Source organism: Oncorhynchus keta, chromosome 17 (genome assembly GCF_023373465.1).
Source record: "Oncorhynchus keta strain PuntledgeMale-10-30-2019 chromosome 17, Oket_V2, whole genome shotgun sequence".
NCBI lineage: Eukaryota > Metazoa > Chordata > Actinopteri > Salmoniformes > Salmonidae > Oncorhynchus > Oncorhynchus keta.
The window spans coordinates 14,168,109-14,194,434 of record NC_068437.1 but is presented as its reverse complement, the minus strand read 5'-3'; the positions used below and the strand labels follow the sequence as shown (position 1 = coordinate 14,194,434).

General features: G+C 44.1%; 1 protein-coding gene across 3 annotated transcripts in view; it reads left to right on the top strand.

Annotated features, from left to right (window-relative positions):
• LOC118396469 (receptor-type tyrosine-protein phosphatase zeta-like) overlaps nucleotides 1-26,326 on the top strand; it is a 71,601-nt gene that overhangs the window by 42,329 nt on the left and 2,946 nt on the right. Inside the window, exons 7-27 of one of the 3 annotated variants that reach the window (XM_035790704.2) lie at nucleotides 450-607; nucleotides 4,385-4,535; nucleotides 7,226-7,410; nucleotides 7,686-7,812; nucleotides 11,478-11,518; nucleotides 11,684-12,284; nucleotides 13,203-13,742; nucleotides 16,750-16,888; nucleotides 20,768-20,859; nucleotides 21,145-21,230; nucleotides 21,950-21,970; nucleotides 22,163-22,259; nucleotides 22,348-22,430; nucleotides 22,580-22,714; nucleotides 22,826-22,960; nucleotides 23,202-23,365; nucleotides 23,762-23,897; nucleotides 24,138-24,284; nucleotides 25,155-25,248; nucleotides 25,783-25,859; nucleotides 26,111-26,257. In XM_035790704.2, coding sequence (XP_035646597.1) covers nucleotides 450-607; nucleotides 4,385-4,535; nucleotides 7,226-7,410; nucleotides 7,686-7,812; nucleotides 11,478-11,518; nucleotides 11,684-12,284; nucleotides 13,203-13,742; nucleotides 16,750-16,888; nucleotides 20,768-20,859; nucleotides 21,145-21,230; nucleotides 21,950-21,970; nucleotides 22,163-22,259; nucleotides 22,348-22,430; nucleotides 22,580-22,714; nucleotides 22,826-22,960; nucleotides 23,202-23,365; nucleotides 23,762-23,897; nucleotides 24,138-24,284; nucleotides 25,155-25,248; nucleotides 25,783-25,859; nucleotides 26,111-26,257 — 3,356 coding nt within the window. Of the gene's footprint in view, nucleotides 1-449; nucleotides 608-4,384; nucleotides 4,536-7,225; nucleotides 7,411-7,685; nucleotides 7,813-11,477; nucleotides 11,519-11,683; nucleotides 13,743-16,749; nucleotides 16,889-20,767; nucleotides 20,860-21,144; nucleotides 21,231-21,949; nucleotides 21,971-22,162; nucleotides 22,260-22,347; nucleotides 22,431-22,579; nucleotides 22,715-22,825; nucleotides 22,961-23,201; nucleotides 23,366-23,761; nucleotides 23,898-24,137; nucleotides 24,285-25,154; nucleotides 25,249-25,782; nucleotides 25,860-26,110; nucleotides 26,258-26,326 lie in introns of all 3 variants that reach the window. The other 2 variants (XM_035790703.2, XM_035790705.2) reach the window with 2 other exon arrangements.

The window sequence follows — 26,326 nt, the reverse complement described above, 5'->3', positions numbered from 1 at the left end:
ATTACAGAGTGCATCAACTCATTTCATGTAAATTCAAGGGCCACTATCCCCCACAATCACACACCCACTACCTCACTGTGCCTTAATGTAACCCACAGGCACGCCCTAATGCATAAACACACACACACTGTTTTCTTATATATTCATCTTCTGTTATTCATCCTCTATTGTTTAAACTCTATCATTCATACTCTATTGTTTATCCTCTATCGTTCATACTCTTATCGTTTATCCTCTATCGTTCATACTCTGTCGTTCATACTCTATAATTTATCCTCTATTGTTTACCCTCTATCGTTTATCCTCTATCATTCATACTCTATCGTTTATCCTGTATTGATTATCCTGTATCGGTTCATCTCTATCGTCTGTCATTCTTTCTTCCTTTTGATCTGTTCCTTTCACTTCTGCTTCTCTGTCTGCGTTCCTTACACTTTCCCCCTGTCTAGGTAAGAGTGGGAGGGTGGGTCCCTTCTCTCTCCGGGGCCTCCTGCCCAACTCTACAGAGAAGTACTTCATCTACAACGGCTCCCTCACCACCCCACCCTGCACTGAGACCGTGGAGTGGATCGTCTTCAAGAACACTGTGGCCATCTCCGACACGCAGGTGGGTCTGTGTGTGAGTGTGTCCATGTACGGTTGAAGTTGGAAGTTTACATACACATAGGTTGGAGTCATTAAAACTTGTTTTTCAACCATTCCACAAATTTCTTGTTAACAAGCTAGTTTTGGCAAGTCGGTTAGGACAACTTCTTTGTACATGACACAAGTAATGTTTCCAACAATAGTTTACAGACAGATGATTTCACTTATAATCAACTGTCTCACAATTCCAGTGGGTCAGAAGTTTACATACACTAAGTTGACTGCCTTTAAACAGCTTGGAAAATTCCAGAAAATTATGTCATGGCTTTAGAAGTTTCTGATAGACCAATTGACATCATTTGAGTCAATTGGAGGTGTACCTGTGAATGTATTTCAAGGCCTACCTTTAAACGCAGTGCCTCTTTGCTTGACATCATGGAAAAAATATTCAGAAATCAGCCAAGACCTCAGAAAATAAATTGTAGACCTCCACAAGTCTTATTCATCCTTGGGAGCAATTTTCAAACGCCTGAAGGTACCATGTTCATCTGTACAAGCAATAGTATGCAAGTATAAACACCATGGGACCACGCAGCTGTCATACCGCTCAGGACGGAGATGCGTTCTGTTTCCTAGAGATGAATGTACTTTGGTGTGAAAGGTGCAAATCAGTCCCAGAACAACAGCAAAGGACCTTGTGAAGATGCTGGAGAAAACAGGTACAAAAGTATCTAAATCCACAGTAAAACAAGTCCTATATCGACATAGCCTGATTGGCCGCTCAGCAAGGAAGAAGCCACTGCTCCAAAACTGCCATAAAAAAGCCAGACTACGGTTTGCAACTGCACATGGGGACAAAGATCGTACGTTTTGTCCTCTGGTCTAATGAAACAAAAATAAAACTGTTTGGCCATAATGACATATGTTATGTTTGGACGAAAAAGGGGGAGGCTTGCAAGCCGAAGAACACCATCCAAACCGTGAAGCACTGGGGTGGCAGCATTGTGTTGTGGGGGTGCTTTGCTGCAGGAGGGACTGGTGTACTTCACAAAATAGATGGCATCATGACGAAGGAAAATTATGTGGATATATTGAAGCAACATCTCAAGACCACAGTCATGAAGTTAAAGCTTGGTCGCAAATGGGTCTTCCAAATGGACAATGACTCCAAGCATACTTTCAAAGTTCTGGCAAAATGGCTTAAGGACAATAAAGTCAAGGTATTGGAGTGCCCATCACAAAGCCCTGACCTCAATCCTATAGAACATTTGTTGGCAGAACTGAAAAAGAGTGTGCGAGCAAGGAGGCCTACAAACCTGACTCAGTTACACCAGCTCTGTCAGGAGGAATGGGCCAAAATTCACCCAAATTATTGTGGGAAGCTTGTGGAAGGCTACCCGAAAACGTTTGACCCAAGTTAAACAATTTACAGGCAATGCTACCAAATACCAATTGAGTGTATGTAAACTTCTGACCCACTGGGAATGTGATGACTGACCAAAGACAGGGATTTTTTTTACAAGTATTAAATGTCAGGAATTGTGAAAAACTGAGTTTAAATGTATTTGACTAAGGTGTATGTAAACCTCTGACTTCAACTGAGCACCTGTGTGTGCATTTATGAAATCAGAGAGTGTGTGGAAATGTTGTTTTTGTCAGTACAGAAGAAGAGATAGCGTGAGCAACACGAAGAGGGCGAGTGGGAATTGACAGATGTCTTTTAGAGTGTGAATGGGTTGGGCGGGACCTTAACATACACTCCTTCATCTGTATAGATAAAAGGCATTGCACAAGGTTGTTTTCACAAGTCACTTCTAAACTGTTTCATTATGCCGGCGCCAGTGTCTTTTTGTTTTTGTGTCGGACTTTGTGCCAGACCTCTGCTTTTGATTTATGTCTGCATTCATAATTGATCGTGGCTTTCTGAGTGTGTGTGTGTGTGTGTGTGTGTGTGTGTGTGTGTGTGTGTGTGTGTGTGTGTGTGTGTGTGTGTGTGTGTGTGTGTGTGTGTGTGTGTGTGTGTGTGTGTGTGTGTGTGTGTGTGTGTGTGTGTGTGTGTGTGTGTGTGTGTGTGTGTGTGTGTGTGTGTGTCAGCACCATGCGTTTCAGTTTTAAGTAGAGTAAAGGCCTCTGTGCGCCTTTGTTTGTTTGTTTTAATTACAGCTGTTATATACCTGTCAATCACAAATACCCCGAGGGTAACAGGGAAGACATACACGCACTCACACTCCTTTTAAGTCTTTAACTGTCTGACACACACCCTCTTTCCATTTAAACTGGCTTTCAGTCTGCCCGTTTTCGGGTTTCTGTATGGTATGGTAATGTCACGTCTCAAGTTTCAAAACACTTTGGAAGGCCATTTTGGGAGAATTGTTCCTCTATTGTGTAGCTTGGTAGCTTTTCAAACACTCCCTGGAGGCGTACACTAGCTCTTATGTGATAGAATTACCATATCGCCAGTCGTGCATACAGTAGCCAATATATTCAAACAACGGTATCCACATATTTGTTGTTTTGATAACCTTAACTAATAACCAATGCCTGTGCATATGCAAAAGTCTTTTTCAAAAGTTGTGTCATAAGAGCGCCATGATCATCATGAATCCTACTGTGTGTTTCTAGACAACACCACACCTATCATTACATTTGTACATACCAATGGCTGTTGCAGAGGCTGCCCGAGTCATGGTTTTTGGCCCCCGGTCACACTCACAGCCACTCTGGTTGGAATGCTGTGTGAGTCAGAGGACCAGTGTTCTGTACAGTGTTACGCAATCAACTGTAGAAGAGGTGTATAGGACAGGCATATAGGATGTGTCTAGCATGTGTGTATTTTATTTTACCTTATTTTACCAGTCAATTAAAGAACAAATTCGTATTTGCAAAGTTCTTATTTACAGAAAATTGTTTTTTGATGGCCTGTGTGTTAGGTTGTGTGACGTCTGAATACTGTATGACCCATAGTTTTGAAGGTCTGTGAGAATGTATCATGATAATAGTAATTAGCTAGTATGTGGGTAGTGCCATCAAGTTAGTGCATTTTGAGAAGATTTCACCTCATTTTAACATTCTGTCATAAAGAAAACATATTCAACTTAATAAGAAAACACGTCTTCCCATCTCAAGAGGTTACATTTATAATTTTAAAAAAGACTATAGTAAGTGCATACTAAGTGCCAAGTAAAGTAACAAGGTTGACTGTAAGAGGGTTGACCAGAAAATGGCCAAAAAGAGTAGAACCATCTCACCTGCTTTTACACCATGATTTGACTATGAAATGTTCAATATTTATCTTGAATGAAATATTTAAAAAGGAATAGTTTCACCATATTTAAAGGGGAGTTCAGTTCACGTGACAGGGTCGATCTTAAACTGAGGGCCAGACGTAAATGAATCACTGATCACATAAAATAAATGAAAAATCTCAAGAAATGACTTTGTCGAAGCAACAAAAAATAACTAGGGCTTTACAATGATGGCTATGCCGTGGATAAATGTTGGGACTAATTTGGTTAAAATATTCCTAGAAATCTCAGAGGCATTGTTCTGTATGAATGTGTTGATTGTATTGTATTCTAGCTGGTGATGTTCCGTGAGGTGATGACCATATAGCAGACTATATAACATTAAGACATGTTATAGCTATGTAATAATGTGTGTATGAATGTGTTGGTTGCATGTGTTGTAGCTGGAGATGTTCTGTGCGGTGATGACCATACAGCAGACTTCCTCTGTGACATTATTTTGAGTTTATGCTATGAGGTGTTATAAGAGGTTATAACTGTTCATTGTGTTGTAGCTGGAGATGTTCTGTGAGGTGATGACCATGCAGCAGGCGGGCTACGTGATGCTGATGGACTACCTGCAGAACAACTACAGGGAGCAGCAGCAGCAGTTCATGGGCCAGGCCTTCTCCTCCTACACTGGCACAGAGGAGGTCCTCACTCCCAGTATGTACCTGTCTGTCTGTCTGTCTGTCAGAGGAGGTCCTCATTCCCAGTATGTACCTGTCTGTCTGTCAGAGGAGGAGGAGGTCCTCACTCCCAGTATGTCTGTCTGTCTGTCTGTCTGTCTGTCTGTCTGTCTGTCTGTGTCTGTCTGTCAGAGGAGGTCCTCACTCCCAGTATGTACCTGTCTGTCTGTCTGTCTGTCTGTCTGTCTGTCTGTCTGTCTGTGTCTGTCTGTCTGTCTGTCTGTCAGAGGAGGTCCCTCACTGTCCCAGTATGTACATGTCTGTCTGTCTGTCTGTCTGTCTGTCTGTCTGTCAGTATGTACCTGTCTGTCTGTCTGTCTGTCTGTCTGTCTGTCTGTCTGTCTGTCTGTCTGTCTGTCTGTCTGTCTGTCAGAGGAGGTCCTCATTCCCTGTCTGTCTGTCTGTCTGTCTGTCTGTCTGTCTGTCTGTCTGTCTGTCTGTCTGTCTGTCTGTCAGAGGTCCTCATTCCCAGTATGTACCTGTCTGTCTGTCTGTCTGTCAGAGGAGGTCCTCATTCTCAGTATGTACCTGTCTGTCTGTCTGTCTGTCAGAGGAGGTCCTCATTCCCAGTATGTACCTGTCTGTCTTGTCTGTCTGTCTCCAATAATCCATCCAACCATCTATCGTATTCACTCCTGGTTCTTGGCACTAACACCTGATTCAACTAATCATGGTCTTGATGATTAGGTGATGAATAGATTCAGGTTTGTTAATGCTGTCTGCTGAATAAAGTCTGCTGCCAAGTAACTCGCAGACAAATAGAGCATTAATATGTATTAAGCCTACATTGTCATTGCAGCAGAGCATAGAATGCTTCATTCTGAGCAGAAAAAAAATTATATTTATCCTAAATCACAAATGTACCTAATTTTATTGATAAATGGGAAGTCATCGATGGAACTTGGGAGTTTACTTTCTCACATATTAGCATTAGCATTGTTGCGTGCAAAATAATAAGAGTTATAGGAGCCATGGGAGTTAATGGTAGCTAATTAAAAAGGCAGACAAAACGGAGCACAGAGATATATACACACAAAATCTTTCCCTCAGCCATTACATGCGGAAACGGTCAGAAAAGTTGGGGGACTGGGGCACAGTGAGTGTGACGTCGCTCTTCTTCAGCTCCAGCAGTTTGCAACATACCAATAACAAACATCTTAAATATATTTGTGACACTTTTGGTGGCCAAATAAAATGTCATACGTGGATTTTGATACATGTGAGGCAAGACTGGTAACCCAACTGAGAACCTGCAGCTTGTTATGGGCAAAGGTAATCTGTGACACACACGTGCACACACACACACACACACACAAACACACACACACACATATACACACACACATACACATGGTACACTGTGGCTGTCTCAGAGCTCATTTGATGTATCATACTATGACTGGTTCCTGACCCTACTAAAGCCGTGATGGCAGTTTGTTGTGTGTTTTCTGGTTAGACATCAGCATTAATCAGGAGTTTAACTAGCATGTGGCATGCTGGCAGGCATTCAATATAAGACAGCATGTGTGTCAGCATCTGTGTGTGTGTGTGCCTCTCTTAATTATACCCGGACTCTCTATCCTTGAAGGGAGAATTGAATTGCTGTGGATGCTTAGGCACCAGGCTAATACACTAGCCCCTCTCGCGCTCTCATCTTTATGTCTCTCTCCCTTTCTCTTTCCCTACATGCCAGCAATGGTATTAGTCTTTCAGTTTAAAGTTCTCTCCCCTCTTTAGACCTGGTGGTCGCTAGGTGTTGCTAGGTTACTGTGGCTGCCCCCTCCCTTTCACAGAGCACTTTCCAAATGTCTTCGGAAAATGGATACAGTGCATTGAATATGATGTATAATGTACATGAATCGGTGTGAGATGCACATCACCAAAAAATAAAGAAAAGAACTGGAGAACAATATTGCTGTTTCTTTGCTCCTCTCTGCCCTCTTGTGTTGAAAAGGGGTTAGTACAAATGTGAGTATCTTTCTTGAATCCCTCAGCATCATTAAAAACATGAAATGAATGCATTCACCCCCTCACCACAAATGATTTCCATGGTCTAATCTTGTGGCGCCCTTATGACCCTTCTGGGAAAAGAGGATACTTAACTAAGTAAACTGAAGTGCAGGCTTTAGCGTAGATCGTGTAGATAATGTGTCAACGGTTTAGTTGTTGTCCCTGGCCATTGTCTCAGGTCTCATTTTGATTGATTTAAATCTCTTTCTCCCCCCTCTAATCTGTGTTAATCCCAGAGTCTCAGTGTGTCTGTGAGCTGCATTAGTGCCGCAGCACTAATCTTTGATGGTGACCTTTGACACAGGCATGAGGCATGGGTTTACCTCTCTTAACGGGAGAAACACCCACTTGTGATGACCATTATTCCCCGATGCAAATATTTTGGTTTTGGTGCCCGGAATGAAGTTTGACATTTATTCTACACAGCATTTCTTTCTACCACTGCAAGTGATTATTTTACGTGGAATTCTTATGAATCTAAAATAATTTGGATTGATTTATTTATTTCTCACTCTTTCTCTGTTTCTTCTGCCTCTCTCTCTCTCTCTCTCTCTCTCTCTCTCTCTCTCTCTCTCTCTCTCTCTCTCTCTCTCTCTCTCTCTCTCTCTCTCTGTCTGTCTGTCTGTCTGTCTGTCTGTCTGTCTGTCTGTCTGTCAGTCTGCAGTTCAGAGCCGGAGAACGTGCAGGCAGACCCCCATAACCTGACCAGCCTGCTGGTGATGTGGGAGCGGCCACGGGCGGTGTACGACGCCGGGATAGAGAAGTACTCAGTTACCTACAAGCTGGCCCAGGGAGAGGACCCTCCGGCCATTGAGTACCTGACCGACGGAGACCAGGATGTGGTGAGGGACATTTATGTAGCGGGGGTTGTTCACAGAACTAATGCTTGTGATCTGGAGCTCAGCAAACTAACACGCAAATCACCAACTGAGGCCAATCACATTTTGGAAGGTTTGTGTGAATGAGCAAATGAATGAGGGAATGGATGAAGAAACAAACAAAGAAACTAGAGAACCATAGTATGATTGAAAGCCAGAACAGATCCTACTAAGGTATAACCCTCCACATCGCCTCCACCCTAAACCCCATGTACTCCCCTCTTCCCGTCGTTCCACAGGGGGCCATATTGCAGGACCTGATGGCCAACACCAGCTACGTGGTTCAGGTCTTGGCCGTCTGCACCAACGGTCTGTACGGCCGCGTGAGCGAGCAGCTGACTGTCGACATGCCGATCGACGACCCCGGTAAGAGCGACCGCGACCGCCAATACGTCTACACAGACCGTACATAGGGGGTGTTATACTCTGCCGTAGCGTTCTGCTGACACAGAGAGTAGAGACCAAACATAGACGGTTGATCATTTTCAAACCAGTTCCCTTTACTTAATGGTAGGTCTTAACAGCAAAGTCACACTTACCGCTAGTGTAGTCTAGTCAGTCAGTTTGCCGATAAGATGCCCTGAAGGCTTCTCAGATAGAGTATGAACAGATTGTGTTAAGGGAATTCTGAAGAAGTTAAAGATGTAGTTCTGTCGTGGTTTCTGATTGGTGTCCACGTGGTGTCCGCAAATGACCACACATTTCACACCCACCGAACTGTCGCTGGTTTCCAGAGCCACTTCTGTTTCCCTAGCCGTCTTGGCCATGCTCTCTGTATGACGTTGTTTGTGATTTGAGAAGCCCCCCCCCCCCTGATTCTCTGTGTCTTCTCTTTGTCCAGTTCTGTTCCTTTAAACATGCACCCAGTTCCTCTATGTGCCACAGTAAATGTATTGCGTGTATTGTACTCTGTCTCTGGTGAAATCTTCTGTTCATCTTTCTTTGAACCCTTTTCAACTGTGCTTTGATTTCTAAGATGGAAGAATGCCCCCCTCAATCTGTTTGTTTAAGGTCAAAGGTTATTCCACGTGTACCGTCTATGTCACACAAAATATAAAAAATGGCACTTTTGTTTTGAAATGGCATCTTTTCCTCCTGTCACAGTAAGAGAATGTTTGCTTATGTGCAGCATTTGTATGAAATGATGGGTTCTCTGTATATCCTGAATTGTAAGTTTATAATAAACACATTTTGTCTTGCTAAAAATACTCGGCATCATATTTCGATGTGCATGAATTGTGTACACTCATCCAAATGACTTGAAACAATTGTGTGACCGAATGTGCTGTGACAATTGTGGTGACAAAACAACTCATTTGTGAATCGTGTTTGTGAATTCATTCATTCATCCCTTCCCTCTCCACTTAACTTTTGAAAAACCCACCTCATGCTTTACAAACCCACTCTGATCTGGCCTGAGGCCTCCATGATGTGTAACTTAGTCCCATCCAGGTAAGAGGATGTGTGTGTGCGTGGGCCTGTGTGTGCATGTGCATGGGTGCGTTAACACTCAGTTTGTGCTGACGCGGAAGTACTACCTGTGGATAACTTTCCCTCCTGTTGTTATTTCTCTATCTCTCTCCCTCTCCATCTCCCTCTCCCTCTCCCTCTCCCTCTCCCTCTCCCTCTCCCTCTCCCTCTCCCTCTCCATCTCCCTCTCCATCTCCCTCTCCCTCTCCATCTCCCTCTCCCTCTCCCTCTCCATCTCCCTCTCCATCTCCCTCTCCCTCTCCATCTCCATCTCCCTCTCCATCTCCCTCTCCCTCTCCCTCTCCCTCACCTGGTGAGACAGCAACATATTCACCAAGATTTCTAATATAGGTTCATACTATCTAATGACTTGCCGCTCCATATACTGTGGACCCATTGAAAGATGTGGATATCAAGCTTCCGAAGATTTTTGTCAAGCCTCTATCCTGGACCCGAAGACCAATCTGTGAATTAAAATAAAGTTTTTGCACCCAGTTCATCAAACAAATACCATCAAAAACAGAGTGGTTTTCACAAAATACTCAATCTGTTTGTGTGTGTGAGTGTCTCCTTGTGGTTATTCTCTCAGTTACAGTTTAAAGTACGTTTGAAGTGAAGTGTCTGTCTGTAAGAACGTCATCGGGTTTGCCAATGGGGCCAATATCTCAGAATACAATGTCATTGTTACTAATTGTCAAAGTTGTAACTAAGGGTTTAAAGGCAATGTTCCTGCTTTAGCGGACACTGCATTCAAATCAAATGAATCAAATACATTTTATTTGTCACATACACCTGTTTTATTCAGTGTAGACCTTACAGTGAAATGTTTACTTACAAGCCCTTAACCAACAATGCAGTTTTAAGAAAAATACCCGGACAAAAATATAAAAATAAATGTAACAGTAATTAAAGAGCAGCAGTAAAACAACAATAGAGAGGATATATACAGGGGGTACCGGTACAGAGTGCTGTGCAATGTGTGTAATGTGCAATGTGCTGGGGCACCGGTTAGCCGAGGTAATTGAGATCATATTATTATTAGAGTTATTAAAGTGACTTATGCATAGATAACAGGAGGGGGGATGCAAATAGTCTGGGTAGCCATTTGATTAAATGTTCAGGAGTCTTATGGCTTGGGGGTAGAAGCTGTTTAGAAGCCTCTTGGACCTAGACTTGGTGCTCCGGTACCGCTTGCCATGCGGTAGCAGAGAGAACAGTCTATGACTAGGGTGGCTGGAGTCTTTGACAATTTTTTGGACCTTCCTCTGACACAGCCTGATATAGAGGTCCGGGATTGCAGGAAGCTTGGCCCCAGTGATGTACTGGGCGGTGCACACTACCCTCTATAGTGTCTTGCGGTCGGAGGCCGAGCAGTTGCCATACAAGGCAGTGATGCAACCTGTCAGGATGCTCTCAATGGTGCAGCTGTAGTTTGAGTCGTGCCTGGCCGTGCAGTCATAAGTAAACAGGTATTACAGGAAGGGACTGAGTACGCACCCCTGAGGGGCCCCCGTGTTGAAGATCAGCGTGGTGGATGTGTTGTTACCTACCCTTACCACCTGAGGGCGGCCCGTCAGGAAGTCCAGGATCCAATTGCAGAGGGAGGTTTAGTTCCAGGGTCATTAGCTTAGTGATGAGCTTTGAGTGCACTATGGTGTTGAACGCTGAGCTGTAGTCAATGAACAGCATTCTCACATAGGTGTTCCTTTTAGGTGTGGAGTGCAGTAGAGATTGCATCAATTTGTAAGTCGCTCTGGATAAGAGCGTCTGCTAAATGACTTAAATGTAAATGTAAATGTAAATCATCTGGATCTGTTGTATGCAAATTGGAGTGGGTCTGGTGTTTCTGGGATAATGGTGTTGCTGTGAGCCATGACCAGCCTTTCAAAGCACTTCATGGCTACAGAAGTGAGTGCTTCGGGTCGGTAGTCATTTAGGCAGGTTACCTTAGTGTCCTTGGGCATAGTGACTATGGTGGTCTGCTTGAAACATGTTGCTATTACAGACAGACAGGGAGAGGTTGAAAATGTCAGTGAAGACACTTGCCAGTTGGTCAGCGCATGCTCGCAGTACACGTCCTGGTAATCTTCTGGCCCTTCGGCTTTGTGAATGTTGACCTGTTTAAAGGTCTTACTCACATCGGCCGCGGAGAGCGTGATCACACAGTCGTCCGGAACAGCTGATGCTCTTATGCACAGTAAACGCTGCATATGTCGGCTCAATCGGAAATGACCCTTCAATTTATTTCACAGAATCTGTAATGCTTCAGCTTTACAGATTGATTAGAGCCCTAAATTGAAAGGCCAGAAGAAAAACAATCTTCCTAACTTGTCAGACTGTTGACCATAATATGTTGAGATATATCAAGTATCAGTCTTAGTTATTTATTTGTATGAACATACTTACAGTAACCCAGTGAGCACAAGACGTTGAAAAGGCGTATTTAATTAAAAAAAATATATATATATATATATATACATATTTTCTACCTCCCAAAAACTTATTTAGCTCTTAATTGTTTCCAAAATGTTTCTAACGCTCTCATCTGTGATTATTTTCAGAGGAGACCCCTGATCCAGATTCTACTGGATTTGCAGAGGAAGTAAGCATAACATAACATACATCTGACTTATTTCATAATGCAATGTGGTGATACTGTCTGTAGCGCACTGCAAGAAAAAACATGAATTCAAACATAGGACAAGGAGTAGTGTCTCATAACAAGGCATCAGTATATGTGGTGTGTGACTGTGTCTTTCCCCACCAGGAGGACTATGGACCCCGGGTTGAACCGGGTGAAGACCAGGACAATGACATGGACTGGACCACCCCAAGCTCTACGACGACCAGGCCCAAAACAACCACTGGCCTACCAAGCCTCCCCTTGCCTGGTATCAGAACAACCACCCCTTCTGTCCAGAGGAGAACCACCACTCCAGGGTCTCCTGTCAAGACCACTCAGCCCAACCGATCCCATACGTCCACGGAGCCGAGTGTAAGGTACCGCACCACAACCAGAGCACCAGTAGAGGGGGCCATCTCACCAGGCAGCAGAGGGAGCGGGAGTACCCAGAAGTATACCACAACAGCCTCCATGCCACTGTCTCGCACCGATGGCGTCACCACTTCCTCAACCAGAAAGGAGAAGGGCAGAGGGGTGGCTCACCCCGTGACCGTCCCAAGCGGCAAAGGCAGTGGTGTTCCCATGGCCATCCCTCTCCCAGAAAGCTGGACCGTGGCCACTTCTTCCCCCTCCCTTTTTCAGGGGGTACCACCACAGCCTACAAGTCCCAGCATGCCCTTGTTTTCGTCCACTGCCTCCTCCTTCAGCAGTGTTCTCTCGCAGACCACGCAGCCGGTGTTCAACGGTGAGATCCTCCCCTCCACCCTTCCTGTGTGTGACACGTCGACCCCTGGTTACCCCGGCTCCGCCCCTAGCAATGCCCCCACCGCCTGCCTGCATGCCCCTCCTTCGTCTAGACCTGTGTCGTCTGTGACCCCTCCTGCTCGGGACTCCCCGCATGCTGCTACAGCACTGTTGTCTAGTGGTGACTCATTCCTCGCTCCCTCCTCCCTCTCCTCCCCCACCCTGCCTCTCCTCCCTGACCCCTCACACCCCCTGTCTGGTTGGGAGACCGTAGTCTCTCGTGGTGTTGGCGATGAAGGCGATGATGATAGTGGTGATGGCGATGTGTTGTCTGGTTCTTCATCCATGGCCTCAGGTGACCCCGCACTATTTAGTGACACTCCCCCCCTTCAAACTCTCCCTGACTCGCCCGTCGAGCGGGACCTGTCTGAGCTAGCCTCTAGACCGCTCCCTACAGCCTCTCTCTCCCTGCAGCCCTCTCTTCTCCTCTCTAGTGACTTCTCTCTGTCCGGGGCCACCCCGGGAATCACTGACTATGTCTATGGCAGGCTGGGGGACTCTAGTTATGCTACGGGCGGTGTAATAGAGTCTTCTCTGTCGTGGGTTGTTGATGGTGGCGGAGGGTTCACGGTAGCTAGCAATGGTGTGGAGTCGTTGTGTAGCTGCTCTCTGGATGGCACCTCGTCCTCTTCCTGGTTGCATGCCTCTCCTCATCTCCCCCTGCCCACGTCTGACTGGGGGGCGGCTAGCCTAGCGCTCTACTCCTCCGGTAGCGACTTAGACCATCTCATCCATTCATCTCTGGCGGGCTCCACCAACCCGTCTGTAGGTCAGCCTCTCTTCTCTTCCTCCTCCTCTCCTCCTGTTCCTCATCCTCCTCTCTCCGGTTCCCATGGTGACCTGCACGTTTCTGTTACAGCCACGCCGCCCCGCTCCAAGGACCGCTGGGTCTCGGCCCTCCGAACCTCCGCCCCCTCCTCCTCTTCCTCCCGCACGGCCTCCCCCGTCACCCCCACCCTCACCCCTGACCTGCAGACGGTAGACAGTAATGCGTCTGGCTCGACCCTGTCGGGAGAAGCTCAGGAGGAGCGAGATGAAGAGTGGGACAGGATTCAGAGTTCAGCCTCGGCCTCGGCCTCAGGGGAGGGAATGCTCCCTTACATCCCCACCGCCCCCCCCTCATTCACCTCTGAGGTTGCCGCCTCTCCCGATTCCGACAATGATGAACGCTCCTCTGCGTTTTACTTTGAGAGTGAGAGTGGCAGCGCTGTCGCCACGGAGACGGCAGGGAGCACGGCAACGGTATCTGCGATAACTGTGGCGGTGCCCTGGCCGCTAGGTGGGGAGGAGCAGAGTGGCTCGGGACAGGGCGAGAGCCCATACGACAACGAGATGTCCTCAGACTTCAGTATCCCCGAGCGCACAGAGAGAGACTCTGAGGAGGAGGAGCCAATCGCAGGTAAAACAAACATCCACAAGGGGGCAACATCTCCCCGTACATCAAGGCAAGGCACAGTGCTGCACCTGTTGGATTGGGGAAAACTACAGCTTCCATGATGCCAATGGAACAGGAAATACTCTGGAATTTAGGAGGCACATCACCTAACACACCACCTGTCTACGATAACTAAAATCCCATAAGATGAAAGTGTGTGTGAGAGTGTTTGTGCCTGTGTGTGTGTGTTCACCATCGTGGCCTTTCTTTGTAGAACAAAGACATCACTTTTTTATACATTTTGATTGTAGACCTCCTAACAATTTAGATCCATGCCGCATCATGTTGAAGTTCACAATCAGTTCCATAGTCATCATCATTTCAGTGTTCTTTGTTACGTATTTTCTGTTATATTCATTCACATTTACTTGCTGTGTCTCTACTGTGTGTTTGCTGTGTCTCTACTGTGTGTTTGCTGTGTCTCTACTGTGTGTTTGCTGTGTCTCTACTGTGTGTTTGCTGTGTCTCTACTGTGTGTTTGCTGTGTCTCTACTGTGTGTTTGCTGTGTCTCTACTGTGTGTTTGCTGTGTCTCTACTGTGTGTTTCCTGTGTCTCTACTGTGTGTTTGCTGTGTCTCTACTGTGTGTTTGCTGTGTCTCTACTGTGTGTTTGCTGTGTCTCTACTGTGTGTTTGCTGTGTCTCTACTGTGTGTTTGCTGTGTCTCTACTGTGTGTTTGCTGTGTCTCTACTGTGTGTTTGCTGTGTCTCTACTGTGTGTTTGCTGTGTCTCTACTGTGTGTTTGCTGTGTCTCTACTGTGTGTTTGCTGTGACATCATGTGACATCCTGCAAGGGCATCAGATCTCTTGCAAATCCCAACTCGCACCAATAGATTGTTTGCCTTGGCAGACCACGAGTGGTCAAATTCCCCATTAAACAGTCAATGTAATTCACAAAACACTCATCGATAGAAACTATCACCTGCATTTAAGTCTTTGCATTAGAAGCGGCCAGAAAACAGTTTTGCCCAATAGGTTTTTATGGTCTCCACTCATTCACACTTCTTATACCTTTGCTGCGTTGAGATTCCCATAGATTTAAGCCATTGTGTGCTACAAGCTTCGAGCCATACTCATGAACTAACCTTTAGTGCATGTTAACTATGTGAAAGCATTTGTGTTCACTTTCATCCTTATTGCCGCCATTGTATAAGGTTTAGAGAGGTCGCTACGGGTTTAGATTTGTTGGCTGAATGGGTATAAAGATGTTGAAGCAAAGATCAAGGGTAGCGTTTCAAATTGAAGTCAACAAGTCAACGTAGTTCAAGCAGGAGCTCTGAATTAGTCGATGTATTAGAACACAAAGACAAGTTGGACAATTGTTTAAAAGTGCTTTTTCTTTTGGTACAAAACGACAATAGTAGTAGTTCAAATGCTAGAGTAGTTCGATGCTAACACGTTTCACTTGCCAAGTTTTGTCTCACCTCTATGTGAAATCACATGTTTATATTGCATTACTTGCTCAACCTTTGCGATGTTTGTTCTTGAGTACTGAGTTGGTGTATTGATTTACTACTGAAGTGTTCGTGAGTCAGTATGTACAATGGCAAGAAAAAGTATGTGAACCCTTTGGAATAACCTGGATTTCTGCATAAATTGGTCATAAAATGTTATCTGATCTTCATCTAAGTCACAACAATAGACAAACATAGTATGCTTGAACTGATAACACAAATTATTGTATTTTTCTTGTCTATATTGAATACATCATTTAAACATTCACACTGTAGGTTGGAAAAAAGTATGTGACCCCCTAGGCTAATGACTTCTCCAAAAGCTAATTGGAGTCATGAGTCAGCTAAGCTGGAGTACAGTCATTGAGATGAGATTGGAGATGTTGGTTAGAGCTGCCCTGCCCTATAAAAAAACACTCACAAAATTTGAGTTTGCTATTCACAAGAAGCATTGCCTGATGTGAACCATGGCTCGAACAAAAGAGATCTCAGAAGACCCAAGATTAAGAATTGTTGACTTGCATAAAGCTGGAAATGGTTACAAAAGTATCTCTAAAAGCCTTGATGTTCATCATTCCACAGTAAAACAAAGTGTCTATACATGGAGAAAGTTCAGCACTGTTGCTACACTGCCTAGGAGTGGCCGTCCTGCAAAGATGACTGCAAGAGCACAGCGCAGAATGCTCAGTGAGGTTAAGAAGAATCCTAGAGTGTCAGCTAAAGATGACAAAAATCTCTGGAACATGCTAACATCTCTGTTAACGAGTCTACGATACGTAAAGCACTAAACAAGAATGGTGTTCATAGGACACCACGGAAGGAGCCACTGCTGTCCAAAAAACCCCATTGCTGTCCAAAAAAACCCATTGCTGCACATCTGATCTTCACAAAAGATCATCTGATTGTTCCACAGCTCTACTGGTAAAATGTTCTGTGGACAGATTAAACTAAATACACCTTCTGGAGTGGCCCGGTCAGAGTCCTGACCTCAACTTGATTGAGATGCTGTGGCATGACCTCAAGAAAGTGGTTCAAACCAGACATCCCAAGAATATTGCTGTACTGAAACAGTTTTGTAAAGAGGAATGGGACAAAATTCGTCCTGACCGTTATGCAGGTCGGATCCGCAACCACAGAAAATGTTTGGTTGAGGTTATTGCTACCAATGGAGGGTCAACAAGTTATTAAATCCAAGGGTTCACATACTTTTCCCACCCTGCATTGTGAACGTTTACACAGTGTGTTCAATAAAGACATGAAAATGTGTAATTGTTTGTGTGTTATTAGTTAAAGCACACTGTTTTTTTTTTATATTGCTGTGACTTAGATAAAGATCAGATCACATTGTATTACCAATTTACACAGAAATCCAGGTAATTCCAAAGGGTTTCTTGCCACTGTAGAAGCTGATTGAGTGAATGATTTGTTGTGGGAGTTGTGTTGTGTGTCTCAATAGTCAACATTAGCTCACTCCTCATCCATTGTCCCCTCCTTATCTATTTTCACCCCACTTACAGAGGCCAGTAACAGCAGCCATGAGTCCAGGGTGGGTCTGGCCAGGGATAAGGAGAGGAGGGCCGTGGTCCCTCTGGCGGTGGTCTCCACCCTCACCTTCGTGGGACTCATCATCCTGGTGGGCATCCTCATCTACTGGAGGTAAGACCAGGAGGAGCAGGTGGAGGAGGAGAAGGAGGATGGTTATTATTAGATCCATAATGATTATATTAGATCCATAATGATTACTATTGGATCTATAATGATTATTATTAGATCCATAATCCATTCTTATTAGATCCATAATCCATTATTATTAGATTCATAATCCATTCTTATTGGATCCATAATCCATTATTATTAGATCCATAATCCATTATTATTAGATCTATAATGATTATTATTAGATCCATAATGATTACTATTAGATCTATAATGATTATTATTAGATCCATAATCCATTCTTATTAGATCCATCATCCATTATTATTAGATTCATAATCCATTCTTATTGGATCCATAATCCATTATTATTAGATCCATAATCCATTCTTATTCGATCCATAATCCATTCTTATTAGATCCATAATCCATTATTATTAGATCCATAATCTATTATTATTAGATCCATAATGATTATTATTAGATCTATAATCCATTCTTATTTGATCCATAATCCATTATTATTAGATCCATAATCCATTATTATTAGATCCATAATCCATTCTTATTCGATCCATAATCCATTATTATTAGATCCATAATCCATTATTATTAGATCCATAATCCATTATTATTAGATCCATAATCCATTATTATTAGATTCATAATCCATTCCTATTGGATCCATAATCCATTATTAGTAGATCCATAATCAATTATTATTAGATCCATAATGATTATTATTAGATCCATAATCCATTATTATTAGATCCATAATGATTATTATTAGATCCATAATCCATTATTATTAGATCCATAATCAATTATTATTAGATCCATAATGATTATTATTAGATCCATAATCCATTATTATTAGATCCATAATCAATTATTATTAGATCCATAATGATTCTTATTAGATCCATATTCCATTATTATTAGATCCATAATGATTATTATTAGATCCATAATCCATTATTATTAGATCCATAATGATTATTATTAGATCCATAATTATTATTATTACATTTACATTACATTTAAGTCATTTAGCAGACGCTCTTATCCAGAGCGACTTACAAATTGGTGCATACACCTTATGACAACCAGTGGAACAGCCACTTGCATCTAAATCTTGTTGGGGGGGGTGAGAAGGGGGGTGAGAAGGATTACTTACCCTTACTTACCCTATCCTAGGTATTCCTTGAAGAGGTGGGGTTTCAGGTGTCTCCGGAAGGTGGTGATTGACTCCGCTGTCCTGGCGTCGTGAGGGAGTTTGTTCCACCATTGGGGGCCAGAGCAGCGAACAGTTTTGACTGGGCTGAGCGGGAACTGTACTTCCTCAGTGGTAGGGAGGCGAGCAGGCCAGAGGTGGATGAACGCAGTGTCCTTGTTTGGGTGTAGGGCCTGATCAGAGCCTGGAGGTACTGAGGTGCCGTTCCCCTCACAGCTCCGTAGGCGAGCACCATGGTCTTGTAGCGGATGCGAGCTTCAACTGGAAGCCAGTGGAGAGAGCGGAGGAGCGGGGTGACGTGAGAGAACTTGGGAAGGTTGAACACCAGACGGGCTGCGGCGTTCTGGATGAGTTGTAGGGGTTTAATGGCACAGGCAGGGAGCCCAGCCAACAGCGAGTTGCAGTAATCAAGACGGGAGATGACAAGTGCCTGGATTAGGACCTGCGCCGCTTCCTGTGTGAGGCAGGGTCGTACTCTGCGGATGTTGTAGAGCATGAACCTACAGGAACGGGACACCGCCTTGATGTTAGTTGAGAACGTCAGGGTGTTGTCCAGGATCACGCCAAGGTTCTTAGCGCTCTGGGAGGAGGACACAATGGAGTTGTCAACCGTGATGGCGAGATCATGGAACGGGCAGTCCTTCCTTCCCGGGAGGAAGAGGAGCTCCGTCTTGCTGAGGTTCAGCTTGAGGTGGTGATCCGTCATCCACACTGATATGTCTGCCAGACATGCAGAGATGCGATTCGCCACCTGGTCATCAGAAGGGGGAAAGGAGAAGATTAATTGTGTGTCGTCTGCATAGCAATGATAGGAGAGACCATGTGAGGTTATGACAGAGCCAAGTGACTTGGTGTATAGCGAGAATAAGAGAGGGCCTAGAACAGAGCCCTGGGGGACACCAGTGGTGAGAGCGCGTGGTGAGGAGACAGATTCTCGCCACGCCACCTGGTAGGAGCGACCTGTCAGGTAGGACGCAACAAGCGTGGGCCGCGCCGGAGATGCCCAACTCGGAGATCCATTATGATTATTATTATTATTAAATCCAATTATGATGATGAGTATCGTTTCCGCACTGACCCCTCTGACCCTAAGCATCATCTGTATAATCAGACAGCTAAGATACAGAACATGAACAACAGCTTCCTTTCTGCATTGATAGGCTCCACACACACTGGCACCAGTAAACCTCATGCCTCCCAATGGAACAGCTGTGTGGAACTGCCCCAGGGTTGATACCTGTCATATTGTTATTCATCTGTCGCTGAGGATTGGGTCTGGTTGGTCCCCAGACATCAGGGGGCACGGGTGGAGTGAAGCGGGAGGTGGCGTATGCGAAGGGGGGAGGGGGTTGACCTTAAGAACCTCATATTTGTCTGTCTCACTGGGAGGCCTAATCTTCTGTGACATGGGCCCAATCTCCTTCTCACTCTCACACACTTCCACATGACACATCCAATATCTATCACTACGGTTTGATGTCTGGCTTTTCACATGAGCTTTGCTGTGTTTGGGTAGGTTCACTTACACATAACTGACAGCATTCAGAGTTGCGCGTCTTCGGGAATAAAGATATTTTGCCCAAACTGAGATCATAGAAAAATACTACTTTTCCCTGTGGCGGCATACTGACCGGTCGGACAGTAAAAATAACCAACTTCTGCAATCCAATCAAGGACACACTTTCAAAAATGTAAACACTTTAAGACTGTACATTTCTCATCCACTGGGCTGGAGACGTGACATATTGTTCATGCTTTCTACCCTGTTTTTGTATTTTCATGTTAAGCCACAGTAATCTTGGCGTTGCTAAGGGATTAAATCTGATAGATGTACCCCACTCAGGGTGTAGAGTGTTGAGCTCGGGGTCGTCCAGTGGTTGGGGAAAGGGCCTGTGTCTCATTATGTCCGACATGAAGGCGTCGTGTCAGCGTCTTGTAAAACGAGTGGCGCGAGGCTAAATTGCTGTAATCCCTTCCGTGTCGCATCCTTGTACTTCCCCTGGTGACACGGTGTTCATTTGGCAACCCCATAGCTGTGCACTTGGGTTTAGCAAAGTGGGTACGTCTTTTAGAAACACAAACATGTTGTCTACTGGGGACATCTCCTTGATGGTTTTGTCGTCCAGAGTAATCTGTGTGGCGATGTCCATTTTTGGGTAGCTGAACACAGGCTCATCAAAGAGAAATGCATGCGTGATCCTGTTAAAAACGTGTCCGAGATTAGAAGGATTTTTTTCCCCCTGTGTTACGGACAGATTACCATGTGTTCGCCAACATCTGTGGTTGTCTTTGTATCTTAAAAAACACAACAACAAAAGTGTTTTTTAGGCCTTTCTTGTCTCTGAGCGTCTCAAAAATATATCTACAGTTATTGTCTTTGTATTACATTTTACTCAATCATAACACCAATATTATTATTGTCTTTGTCATAATTTTTTTGCACATTTTTCTCCAAATGAGAACAAAGCATACAAATACCCCTTTTGGGTTAGATGAGATGGATAAAAGCTATATATTTTTTTTTACAAAAAGTAAAATAATCAATGGCAATAGGTCACGGAGACAAATATAAAGCTTTTTTTCCATCTCATCTAATACAAGTTTATTGTTTATTAACTTATATCATCATACATATGTTTCCACAGAAAGTGTTTCCAGACTGCCCATTTCTACATAGAGGACAACACATCGCCCAGAGTCATATCTGTTCCACCCACACCATTGCTTACAGCTACAGGTAACCATCCTGAGACAAGCACACTCTCACGCAATACAAAACACACACACACACACACACACACACACACACACACACACACACACAAAAGTGTTAACAAGCACAGAGCCATGTAGACAGTTACCCTCTCCATCTGTCCATGCTCTACATTTTCATCAAGCCTACCTCTGTCATTAACACTACCTCACTCAACATCTGCTTCTGACAGAGTGTGGCATTTCAAACGTTCATTCTGATAAAGGACTTTTGTTAATCATCTCAATACCTTTGCTCTCTGCCTTTCAGATGAACATGAAGCCCTTGCGGTGAAGCAGTTTGTCAAGCACGTGACAGAGCTCCACCACACCAACGCATTCTCCCGGGAGTTTGAGGTGTGCTGTCAAGTTCTGTAACCTTTGCCCCCTCAGAAGACAGGATATGGTTTATGACAAAAACACTAGTATTTATTTGTTACGTGTTTCCAGTCAGCTGTCTACCTGTTTTTTGAGTTAATGCTGTTCTGTGTGTATCCATCTTGGCGAAATTGTTACGTGTCGTTTGCGATGTTACATGGCGGCTGTCATTATTTTAAGGTTAGCATGCAGAAACCTTATGAGGCGGTAGGCTATGCACTGTGATGGCCATTCAAACTCACACTCTCTCTCATGCTACATGCTACAGGCCCAGATTCCTCTGAGGAGCCATGTCTGTTGTCCTTACCACTGTGACTTACAAGTGTATCATAATCTACACTGCATTCATGGATGTTGATGTTTCTCTGTTAAGATAGGTTCAACTGGATATTTACCATTGCTCACCATGTTAAATCCAGCTTGGCATTTTATCAGTGCTGTGTAAATGCATACATGTGTAAATGTTGTCAATAACACAAAAATAGGTTTGTAAGTCAAAGCTAATATAAGGACATTCACATGGTACATCGAGTGAATCTGAAAGCCACTTTTTAAGCCCTGTGTATCGCATGAACAGTGTCTTTAAGTTGAGATTTGCCCACAAACCGTTTTCTTGTTATTTATTTGGACTTTTTTGCTCACCTTGTGTCATGACATTACATTGCTGTGCTTTTTGCATTCTCACCCCCCTCCATTAGATATTGAAAGAGTGTTACGAGGTAAGCTGTGTCTCCCTTTTCTCTTTTGATTAGATTATTTCTGTAGTAATCATGTGTAGATGTTTGTCACATTTCCAGCTGCCCATGTTGACGTTTTTGTCAGGCATGATGACACATTTTTGTTTGGCTGCGTAGTAATGGAGGATGGTGGGATGTTAGGGGCGGAGTGCTGAAGGTCATGTGTTTTTTTAGGAGGTGCAGGTGTGCACAGTGGACCTGGGTATCACCGCAGACGGCTCCAACCATCCAGACAACAAGAACAAGAACCGATACATCAATATCCTGGCCTGTAAGTCAAACATGCAGCTTCAAAAGCATGTACACACACATACATTGTTGAACGCACCCAGCTTATCTCTTTCCTCCTCTACTCCTAGATGACCACAGCCGAGTAAGACTCTCAACCCAGGCTGACAAAGACGGGAAGAGTGGAGATTACATTAACGCAAACTACGTTGACGTAATACGTTTTTTGTTGCATTTCTATCTGCACAATAACGTCAGATGTTAGCAGTGTTATGAGGGCAAATGTCTTGTTGACGTGTCAGTAGCTAATCTGTTGTTCACTCTCTTTCTCTTTACCTTCCCCTGCCGCCCTTCCCTCCACAGGGTTTCAACAAGTCAAGGGCCTACATCGCGGCCCAGGGCCCTCTCAAGTCCAGCACCGAGGACTTCTGGAGGATGGTGTGGGAGCAGAACGTGGGCGTCATCATCATGATTACCAACCTGATGGAGAAGGGACGGGTGAGAGACCGGGGCCACCTATACGATTATACATATTTAGTAATAGTTTATAAATAGTTTATTCATGCTTATTCATGAAAGTACACGAAAGTGTTTCGCTGTGTCTCTCAGAGGAAGTGTGACCAGTACTGGCCCCTGGAGAGCCAGGATGAGTACGGTGGTTTCCTGGTGACGGTGAAGAGCAGCAAGGTTCTGGCCCACTACACCGAGAGAACTTTCACCCTCAGGAACACCAAGGTCCAAAAGGTTAGAGGTCACACTATTTACATCACATTTACCTCTCATTCACCATTAATAGTTTCACCTCTACTTCCTCACATATATTATCTACTTTTGTTGCCCCTACCCTACAAGTCAGTTGAAGCACTACATCATTACAACTTTAGTTTCTGAACATTTCGTATGGAGCTCACGAATCCCAAGTGTCAAAGTGACAGCCAAAGTCCCATCCTGTTCACCACTTCCTGTTTCCTCCCGCCAACCCCAGGGTTCACTGAAGGGGCGGATTAACGAGCGGACCGTGACACAGTACCACTACACCCAGTGGCCAGACATGGGCGTGCCTGAGTACACACTCCCCGTGCTCACCTTCGTCCAGAAGTCCTCCAAAGCCAGGACAGATGACATGGGGCCTGTCGTAGTGCACTGCAGGTGGGAAGCCATAGATTTGCAGAATGTATAGAATAGCTTTGAGGTCAATATCATTTTCCCCACCGAAATTCAATTAATTAAAAATGTCCCATCTTCTATATGTGAATGATTCAATTTAGGAAGTACATTTACATTCGGACTGGCATAGAAATAGAATAGAATGGACTTGGTCCTCCATTAAATGCAATCTCTTAACATGCATTCTGTGGCTGCTTTCATCTAGTCCAGCTGAGAAGGTCAACATGGAACATTATTTCATAGAGAACTAGAGTGAACTCAAAATACCAGGATTCACAATCTATATAAGAACCTTCCTCTATCCAAGTTCTTCACAATTCTCTATTTAAATGTGTCTCTTAAATGTAAACCAAATTGTGTACCTCGGTGTGTTTCCAGTGCGGGCGTAGGCAGGACTGGCACCTACATAGTGTTGGATAGCATGCTGAAGCAGATCAAAGAAGAGGGCACGGTCAACATCATGGGTTTCCTCAAACACATCCGCACACAGAGGAACCACCTGGTACAGACAGAGGTGAGAGCTCAGCCAGAGGGGGGGGTTGCACTTTTGGGACTTTTCCATTGGTGCCATTGCGCCAGAAAAGCTCAAATAAAGGCTTCTAAAGTATTTGAAAGAATACTTTTTGATCCCAGGTCTGATACCAACAAGAAAACAGTGAATCTGCTATGATCAGTTGTGCTGTTACCTTTCCAAAACTGTACGAATGTCAACACCCAACTAAGGCTTTCAACCCTACTTTCCCTGTGCATTCAGGAGCAGTATGTGTTCATCCACGACGCCCTGGTGGAGGCCATCTTGGGCAAGGAGACGGAGGTTTCCTCCAGCCTCATCCACAGCTACGTCAATGACCTCCTGACCCCAGGGCCCTCCGGCAGGACGCAGCTGGAGAAACAGTTTAAGGTAAAGACACATGCTTACAACAAGTCATAGAGGATGTATTTGCATTACAGCAAAATGTACAACTGGTAAACTTTCCATAAGAACTCCAGTAAGGACATGAAGGGCAGAAGGACATGAAGGGCAGAAGGACATGAAGGGCAGAAGGACATGAAGGGCAGAAAGTAAAACATGCATTTAAAGGAGAATTTGTCTATGGGGTTTAAAGACAATTGTATTTTTTTGTCCTTTGAAAAGAGCAGTTGCAACCGCTGGCACATCATGTTTAAACACTAACAGTTAATCTAGTGCCACTGAGTACGTTTACATGCACACGAGTAATTCAATATTAACAGATTATGTCAGTAAGCCGAATATGGCATACGCCTTACTCTGCTCATCCTAATCGGTCATAATCGAAGTACATATACGCCTATTAAAACACCTGGTTTTCTGAGCAATCTCTCAAATGATTAGGACACGTAAGCAGCTTAATCGGACTTCCAGCGGGGTGTTTGATCTGCACGTGTGCTAGCACGAGCAGCGCGAGTGAAACTTCCATCTCTTGCACGAGTGAAGTGAGTTCGGAAAAAAACTGAAAGTGTGTATCTTTAGAAATGATTTTCACATACAAACTTTAGCTATCCGAAACTCAGAATCGAATAGGCTTCCCAAAAATAACATGGTTGCTGTGGTAGAACATATATTTAGATTGGCGATTTTCTGCATTTATCACAGTCCCATCGGGTAGTCTGATTTCAGATGTGTTTATGTAAGCAGGATTATTTGGGAATTCGTTCTTCTTGGAAAACATGTAAACGATTAAATTATATTAATCTGACTATTCACAATAATCATATTGTGTGCATGTAACCGTAGTCAATGTGATTACAGCTGGTATCCCAGTCTAATGCCAAACAGTGTGACTACTCGGCAGCCCTGAAAGAGTGTAACAGAGAGAAGAACAGAAACTCCTCTTTAATACCCGGTGAGTTCCAGACAGGTTTGTTCATACTTCTCCAGAGGCAGACGAACGTGTGGACACCATTTTTATGTTTCTGCATCCAGTATGAAGGAAGTTAGATGTAGTTTCACGAGCCAATGCTAGCTAGCGTTAGCGGGAAACTACCTCAAACTTCCTTCATACTGGACACAGAGACATTAACATGTCAAATCCCTTTAACAGTGTGTATACAATGAGACCGCACCCGGCCTCAACATTGTCACTTTCAATTGAACATTTAACAAAATTCCCCCACACTTGAACCCCTCAACAAAAACTGTTATAAAAAAAAAAATGTAAAAAAAAAAACGTTATTTGAAAGCTTAAACCTTGGGAACTGTTTTACTCTTGTTTGGTGTAAGCAAATGTGTGTGACAAAATCACTTTAGGTAGATAAGCAGTGGTTATGGTTAAGTAATACTGCTTTAATAAAGCTAATCATTGTAATATTAATATTATACAAAATGACCTTCTCTATACCTAATGAGGAAGTTTAACATCGTGTGGCTTTGTCTCCAGTTGAAAGGTCAAGGGTGTGTCTGTCCACGGTGGTGGGAGAAACTACATCAGATTACATCAACGCCTCATACATTACAGTAAGAACCCAACCATTCTACATTAAAGAGTCAGATGCATCAGTGGAGGCTGCTAACGGGAGGACTACTCATAATAATGGCTGGAATGGAGTGAATGGAATGGTATCAAATGTATGGTTTTTATGTGTTTGATACCATTCACTCCATTCCAGCCATCATTTTCAGTAAATTCCACTTTTGGTTACTGGTCTAAATTGTCTGAATGTTTATACCACCTGTCTAAATTTTCTACCACCGGTTGTGTTCCTCAGGGGTACCGGCAGAGCACTGAGTTCATCGTGACCCAGAACCCACTGGCCGGCACGGTGACAGACTTCTGGAGGATGATCTGGGATCACAACTCTCAGGTCATCGTCACACTGCCGGGAACACCAGCAACACTGGGAACACCAAGCCTGGTGGGTATCTATCTGTCCTCCTGGACACAAAACTGGCAGCCATTTTGTGCCTCAAATAGGAAGTCCTTA